The 8,325-nt window shown below is 32.4% G+C and overlaps 1 protein-coding gene across 1 annotated transcript; it reads left to right on the top strand.

Annotated features, from left to right (window-relative positions):
* The first annotated feature begins 872 nt into the window (after positions 1-872).
* LOC141827017 (actin-related protein 9-like) lies at positions 873-7,819 on the top strand. Its single transcript, XM_074714305.1, has 5 exons — positions 873-988; positions 2,295-2,488; positions 2,979-3,099; positions 5,482-5,546; positions 7,664-7,819. Exons 2-5 carry the CDS (start codon positions 2,303-2,305, stop codon positions 7,817-7,819), a joined length of 528 nt encoding a protein of 175 aa, XP_074570406.1. The 5' UTR covers positions 873-988; positions 2,295-2,302.
* The last annotated feature ends 506 nt before the right edge of the window (positions 7,820-8,325 follow it).

Below are 8,325 nucleotides of genomic sequence, written 5' to 3'. Positions count from 1 at the left end.
ATGGGCCAGCCATAGGACAAGAAAAAGGAGTGGTCGATGACAGAGGGTACGACTCGGCCCCGTACGACTCGGCCCCGACTCCCCGGGGCGAGTCAGGCACGCTGCTCTATAGGGTCGTCCGGGCGTTGGCTCGGAAGAGTTATCCTCTGCTGACCAGGCAGCCTGTCGGACTTGAATAAGGACCATTCGGGTGGATACCATTCGGGTGGATACCCAAGGATTCGGATTCGGGTCATAATGCTCCGGTTGACTGATCCAAGATGGTTGACTTGACTCGGGCATTTTTCTCGATCGGATCCGACCCCGTATCCTTACGACCATAACAATATTTCAGAGCAAGTAGGTTAGTGGCATGCAATCGTGTCATTGCATAGTATTTGTACAGGAAGCTGGAACATACTTAATAAATTATGGTTCTTATTAAAAGAGTTTGATACTATTTATTGTTATTCTAGTTCAGTATAAATAATTATTAAATCCTTAATCAATTATCATTATAATTTGACACAACTCTTTAGTGTCAACTTGCTAAGTTCTGTAGGGGGACGGTCTTTGTAGTATGTGGACTGAGCTCTATGCAGGGGTAGTCCTTTTGTGGAGGGTGAAAACCTCTTACATTGTAGATGAATATGAAATATAATACACAGTGTTTCAATTGTATGTTGATTACATGTCTTCCTTAAGGCGAGAGCTGGTGCTGAATCAGAATGTTATTTATCTTCAGATATTTTTGTGTATGGGCCTGTGAAAGAAGAATTTTATTATTTTTAAAAAAGATATACTCATTGAGACATAAAAAGCATTTCAAAGCCTGCACCTACTATTATTGTATAAATATGTGTGTTCCTTTTTTTTTCACAGATGGGAACACTTGAAGGATATGCTTCTCATCAGAACAGAAGTGATACTTCTTTTACCTGGACAACCGTAGTGGAGAAAAAACCAAAATCATCTTTTGAAGTAGACACTTCCCAAGCCATACTTTCTGGTCATATTTATTTCATTATATGTTTTTTCATTTTCTCAAATTTGTGTGAAAGATCCAATGCGACTAATTTCATATATATATTTTTTCCAAAATTGAACATTTTCTTAATATATCAATTTCATTGTTTCTTCGTTATTAAGTAGTTGCTTATGCTTCCATTGAGACCTAGTATGCATCCTAATGGTTTTATTTTTGTATATCAATAAATTATATTAAGGCAGTATAAGTAACATCAGCTTACATGCCATGTTTTCTGTAATCATGCTAGATCATAACATTTAAGAGTTTATCTATCCTTGCATCCTTACAAATTTCTTGTTTTTGGCAATATATCAGTATGCGAGCATTGCAAAGATGATCAGATTAAACTGGTTCCTTTATAATTTCACTAAGAGCCAACCTCACTTTATTTGTCTCCTTAGTAAGGATGAACTATGATGTCTTTATATCAAATTACTAGGGCTTCAATTATGAAACGAAGAAACAAATTATAATAATTTTTATTTGCACGGTTGCTTCTGTTCAAGGGTTAATGAAGTCACATTTGCTAAGGTAGTCAGTATTTTTTTTCACAAGGAAATAAATCTTAGACATAGGAAGTGGAAACTATTGCTAGGACTAACAGAAACATTTGATCTAAATTTCATAGAGCACATTTTTCATTTAGAAATGCTGGCTAACATAGATCTGCTCCCTTATTGTGTTAATTAGTTTTAACTATGGATTATTAGTAAACTAAGCAAACAGATCTCTTTGCAGCAATGATGTTTTTATTCAATCATTCAGCATCTTCTATTTTTATTCTTCAAGATCAGAATAGATATGCTTCTTGTCACAAAATTGACTGCAACTTTGCTTATGCAATCGTTTATCCTTTGAGCTTTGGAATATCAAAAATAAACAAGTTTAACATTTCCCATTTGTTGTTTCACTTTTTATTTTCCATTGTGAGATTTAGGATCCTGTTTGTAGTGGAGCAACTATATCTTTGCGATCACTGCTTGCCTTTTTTTTTTAAAAAAAAAAAAGGTTAGCTGGTGCATTGGTTTCTTATTATGTTTTTTTGTTATCTTATGAAAATTGCAAATAGAAGAACTTTTGGATAGTTTTTGTTTTTTAGTAATCATGTAAATTTTTTACTAAGGTATGAGTTGTTATGATAAACTGATTAAGTCAAACATTCATATTTTTTTTACTGGTAATGCGACTAATCTTGTCCATCACTTTTTTGTTGTCATTTTTTTTATTCATGCAAGGCTGCAATTCCATATTCTTTTTATTTGATTATACTGTATGTTTTGTTTAGAAAGAGAAATGGAAAAGGGTGCTGACTCTAAACCAAAGGATTCTCATTCTGTTTTGGATGGGGATGAGTTTATCTTCAAGGAGTTTATCTGTGGAGAAGAAGCCTTAAAAATATCTCCTGTCGAGCCATATTGTTTGAGTCATCCTATAAGGCGTGGGCATTTGAATATTTCACATCATTATCCTCTACAACAGGTAGCCTTAGTCCTATTACATTTGACAATTGTATTGGTAACTGTGAGTCTGTGACTATTATGCATACTATGTTGTACATTTATACAGAAATATAAGTTAAAATGGTTGCAATAATAGTTGAACTGGACATATGCTTTATTTATACTATTTGAACATTGTGTCTACACTCCCATGACCTTTTCAATCTATAAAGATGCAGAACTCTGTTGTTACAAAGGAAGTGAAGCTGGCGAAAACATGGTACTAAGAAACCTAGAAGCATCTTCCAAATAAAGACCAGGGGCCATTATCTTCCTTAGCCTTAAAATTTAAAAATAGAAAGATAAACCAATTGTGGGAAGACTCTTCCTATTAAGCCATGTGAAAGATTATTACAATTGTTTCCTTCAATTGTAATGTTTATTTCTTAAGTTCTCAGTGTTATTCTTGCCAAAATATTTTGTATGGTTCACAATGTTAATTTTGATACATGCCCAATTTCTTTCTGCAGGTCGTGCAAGATTTACATGATATATGGGATTGGGTATTAACTCAAAAACTCCATCTTCCTCCTCGAGATAGAAACTTATATGCTGCCATTATTGTTTTGCCAGAATCATTTGACAACCGTGGTATGCTTTCTGATTGCATATTTTCTTTACTATTAGATAATGTTAATGATATGTTTAAAGTATTCCAAAAAGATCAAGCTTCTGTAGTGTGGGTCCTAATTATTTGGACCAGAATGCATGGATCTTCTCCCACCACTGAGCTCTTTTGTAAGGCTGGACTGTTTGTACCATTCAATATTTTGTAGATAGAATGTAAACAATGGGTAGTCAAGATGTGTGTACAAACATACTTTTTATCGATATTTTTCTCACTTTAGAATGCCTGTTTCCTTTGCATTGGTGATTAGGAAAAAAAAGTGGGCCTATGCACCACACCCTATTCCAATTAAAAACAACTAGCGTTCCGAATTCTTCATATCCTATAAAACTTGGTGGGTAGGGAGATCGATCATGTATATTTTCTACATGCAATATGCCAAATCTTGATTTTTTTGTTTGACATTTATCACACTAATCTTTTTATTATCATATAAGCAATTTCCTATAGCAATTTCTTTGGAAATGGCTATCCTTACAACAGAATCTTTCTCTATTGTTTTTTTGTCAGATAACTTACTTTTTGTTTTCGCTATATTACACTTAAATCTCTTTTTTGAGCCAGGTTTTTGTCTTAGGTCGAAATGAGACATGCTCATGCTGTATCAAATGTGCCTAACTAGACATGCTCGTGCTGTATGAAATGTGCCAACTAGCGGTGTCAGAGACACAAGGAGGAGAAGGAACATGAGAGGAAGAGGAAAGGGGTCTCTAGGGGTGGCAATCATGTTAATAGGGTTATAAATGGATCTTGTTATTCGGGTCAACCAAAAACTATTTAAAATAATGTAGACCATTATATACTTGTTAAAAAAATAATTCTATAAGGTGTAAGATTAACTAAATAAATTGTCTTTCTAAATGAGTCAATTCATGTGATGTCAGCTTCGTGATCTGTCTCTCTTAATCGTGTGGGTCATGTCAGGTTGTGTCTAATATTGTCGGCTCTAAATGGAGAAGGAAGTGATTTACGTTCGAGACCTAGCCTTTGTCCCTCTTGCGTTCTCCAATGAGGAACAAGAGGAATCACTTCAACACCCTAGCCTTCATTGATCTCTGTTTGCTGATGAGAAATGAGACAAATCGTTTGAAACCTTAGCCTTTGTCACTCTCACTTTCACCAATGAGGTACAGTCTGGACTCAGGATTTGTTGCAGAGCAAATCAGCGCTGAAGTCAAAGTTTTGGAGGGAGGAAAGGAACTTGTTGTCATTGTTGTTCCCTAGAAACTCATCATCGTCATTGCAGAGTAGCTCATTGTCATTGATGCCTTTGTCATTCACGAAGGAAAAAATCACGGAGTTGGGAGTCGCTGTATAGTGAATGAGGAAATATCAGTGTTTCGGAGGTTATCATATGCTGATCAACAGATGGACCAGTAAATTTCACATGTGTTGGTTGGTACGACATGATATTTAAAACCATGAGTACAATCCACTTGATGCGTTCGAATGGTTCATCATTTTCATGAAGCCTATCTGGAGTATATGTTTGTAAATGGCTTTTGGCTAAATTAGCTTGTTGGCTCCATTGATATAATCATTTCTGTCTATGGCTTGTTACTTTTTGGTCCTTTCCCTAGATATTACTTAGTCTGTCTGAGCTTAGAGATGTTTTCTTACTTTTCAACAACTAGTTGATGGTTGAATTGTGTTAAAGGCTGATTAAAAATTGCATGTCATTATTTGGGCCGTTTCAATACTCCTCTAGTTGTGCATTGGAATTGCCCATGCTATATGGAAACTGTTGCATGATATAAATTTCTTTAAAGCTCTACTTGTCTTTCAACATATACATGAATTTTTTCTTTAAACTTTAAAGATATGATATTTTCAAATTCCAATGATAATTGTTTTGTCCTGTCTCATGTTCATCATGTCAATGCCTTCTATTTAAAGTTTGACATCTTTGTTTTTGTAGCCTAGAATTAAACTGAAGTCTTATAAAAACAGCTACATGCATCAAGCTAATCTGATGATGTTCTCCATCTATCTACATCCCTTTTCTTTTGTTTCCCCTTGAAATCAATGATTCACCTATTCAATAGGTTTTGGTCATATAACCAGAAAGGGTTAATTCCCAAGTTAGTAGTAGAGTCATCTAGGTCAAACTAAAACAAGGTATTTCAGGGTAGATGTTAATTACTATGCACTTATAGACTGCGTTTCTTAAGTGAGTCAATTAGCAAAATTTTTTGTGCACTTCGCATGAATTTACTAGTGACTGAAGCAAATTTAAATGGTTCAAAAAGAATTTTCATGTTTGGGAAAAATCTTATATTGTACATTTGTCTTTGCTTCCTGTCCTCACTCATAAAACTCTGACATACTGCTTGTTCTTTCTTCAGAAATCAAAGAGATGTTGTCTATTGTTTTGGGTGAACTGAATTTTAGCATGGCGGTCGTACATCAGGTGTGTCAATGATATACTTGTCAGCTACGGCTGTATAAATCACTACATGGGCTACTAATGAGAGATATTGTGCTCTTCTTTAGTGGAGTAGAAATATCAACAATTAAAATGTTATGCTCATATAAATGAAATAGGTTTCATTCTTTTTTGGTAAAGGATGCGATTTCTATGTGTTTCCCAATTATTGTTCTCTTAATTTTATGTGAAGTTTTTCTTCGTGTTTTGTTGATTCATTATTGTTTTGCTATAGTCTTTATTGTTGTCGAATCTTTTCTAGATTATCTGTTATACTCGAGTCTTGTTGATCTTGTCAATAGTTTTTTTTTAGGATATTCTTCTAGATATAAATGTTTTTTGGTTGATGTTGTAGCATATTTGTAGAAGATTTGGACTTCCCTTTGTTATCTCTTTAAAATTCTTGTACTGTTCCAATCATGATGTCACATCCCTTTATATTCATTGCATGGTTTGAAATGTCAGCCGTGTCATCTGAAACGGATGATATTTACCATTCTGACGCGCGATCGACACCGGTACCCTATCGGCGCCTTGACCCCACGGCGGCCCTCCTCGGGGCGTGGAGGGTGCCACGACCACGTGGTTGTTGCTGTGTTTTTTTAAGATTGTATTTTTTATTTTTTAAATAGGTATTAATTATTATATAATTGTTATTTATAAACATAATATATTATTAATAATAGTTATAAAATATAAAGAATTATTTTAAATAATTTTAAAAATTAATAAAATATTTTTATAAAATAATTTAAAATTTTAAATATGTATTGAAAATTGAATGTGAATTTTAAATAATCTATTTTTTAAATATAATTCTTAAACATTTTAAATAAATTTTTAAAATTAAAAATTTATAAATACATTCAAAAAATAATTTAAGACCTTCAAATAATTTTATAATTATTTTTGAGCATTTCAAATAATTTTATAATTTTAAATTTAGTTTTGAATTTTGAGAATTATTTATTTTTTAAAATATTTTTTATAAAAATTTAATAGACATTATTTTGTGAGAAAATATTGAAATATGAACTCAACACCTCAAAATATAACATCAATAGTGAGCATATTTAATAATCAAATATTAATAAAATTAATATACACTTATATTTTAAAATTAAAGTGCCGAAATTGTATTGGCATGGCACTGCATGATACGATATCGAAATTGTATTGTTTCGGTCTGGGATCAAAACTCCGACATGGGTTGAAATTTTAAACCATCATTCAATGAAATGTCGGCCAATACTTGTTGTTGATGGACTAAACTAGAATCCTATCATAATGTCATCTTAGAGTATCCATTTAGAAATTGCAAATATGAATTGATGACATTACTCTTGGATGTGGAGGCCACTGGTTGGTAACATGACTGAGAATTACATAACAATTCTTTTGAGAAAATTATTGATCAATGGCATTCCATATTATATAATTTGGCTGAAATTATTGTTCTAAACTGACTTTTGATGGGTTCATCTTATTTAAAATTGGATAATAATAGTTGCTGAACTGCACTATATTCTACTTTCTCAAAAGTAACAACATAATCCCTTGCAAAATGTTTTGTAGTTACTATGGAATTTACTAACTGCAGTGTCTTTATAAATTTTCTGCTTAGATTCACTTTTTTATCTGACTATGTTGAATCATGCTTTAAGCGATGCATCTGTGAACATGGTTGCATCTGAATTATAAATGTTGCCTTCATATGTAATTTTCCAGTCAGATTTTAGCAATTCGCAGCAGTTTTCAGATATTAGTTATTTGTACCAAGACCCACTTGCATGAAGTAGCCAATGGTTTACTTAATGCATTGAGATAAACCACACAAATTGCCTTTGATTTCTTTAGTTGATTGCATAATCTTCCTGTCTTACAATATTTTTGTTTTTCAAAATTTTTGTTCATTGTTTAATTTTTGTATGTTCCCCCTTCTTCTTATTTTGATTGCCCACAGAATTAATTGATTGTTGTATGTGCCAATGGTGTTTTTCTTTTTCATGCTCCAGCACCTTCAAACAAAATTGTTGAAGATTTTCTATGGTTGCTACTAGATTGTGATGGATTTATATATTCCTTGCACTTTCCTTTTCCAGGAAGGTCTTGCTGCTGCCTTTGGGAATGGATTATCAACGGCATGTGTTGTTAACATTGGTGCCCAAGTGACATCAATAATCTGTATTGAGGTAGCAACTGCTTTACTTGCCTCTTTAACTTCAGATAAGTGTGTCCAGTTCCATTACTGTTTATAGAATTAAGCATTTAACAAATTTGATACAAGCTGTAAGCATAATTTCTGGCAAATAACAAATAGCACATGGTGGAGCCCTGATGAGTCATTTACACTTGACTGATATCATTTTCAACTTACCTAATCAATTGATAATTTGGCAAATTCTCAAAAAACACATTTCAAATTTGATTTGGTCTTCCCAAAAAGTGCATTTAATTCCGTTTTACCCCTTATATAAGATGACTTTTTTCTTTTTCTCTTTCTTCTCTAACATTTAATCGCTTCTCTTTCTTCAATTTTTATTTGCATTTAATATCTTTCCTCTAAATTTATTTATTTTAATTTTAATTTTAAAACTTTAATTAAAAATATAAAAATATAAAAGGAAATTAATAAAACATAAAAAATATTTTCCCCTATTTTTAATATCTATTAATTTTAATATCTAATTATAAAAGAATAATAAAATAAAATTAATAAAGTTGATTTTATTAATAAAAATAATAAATAAATGAAATAAAAATT

This window comes from Curcuma longa, chromosome 4, assembly GCF_044706935.1.
Source record: "Curcuma longa cultivar G26 ecotype Majalengka, Jawa Barat chromosome 4, ITB_CL_G26_1.1, whole genome shotgun sequence".
NCBI lineage: Eukaryota > Viridiplantae > Streptophyta > Magnoliopsida > Zingiberales > Zingiberaceae > Curcuma > Curcuma longa.
Note: the sequence above shows the minus strand (reverse complement) of the source record. Positions and strands in the feature narration are given on the sequence as shown.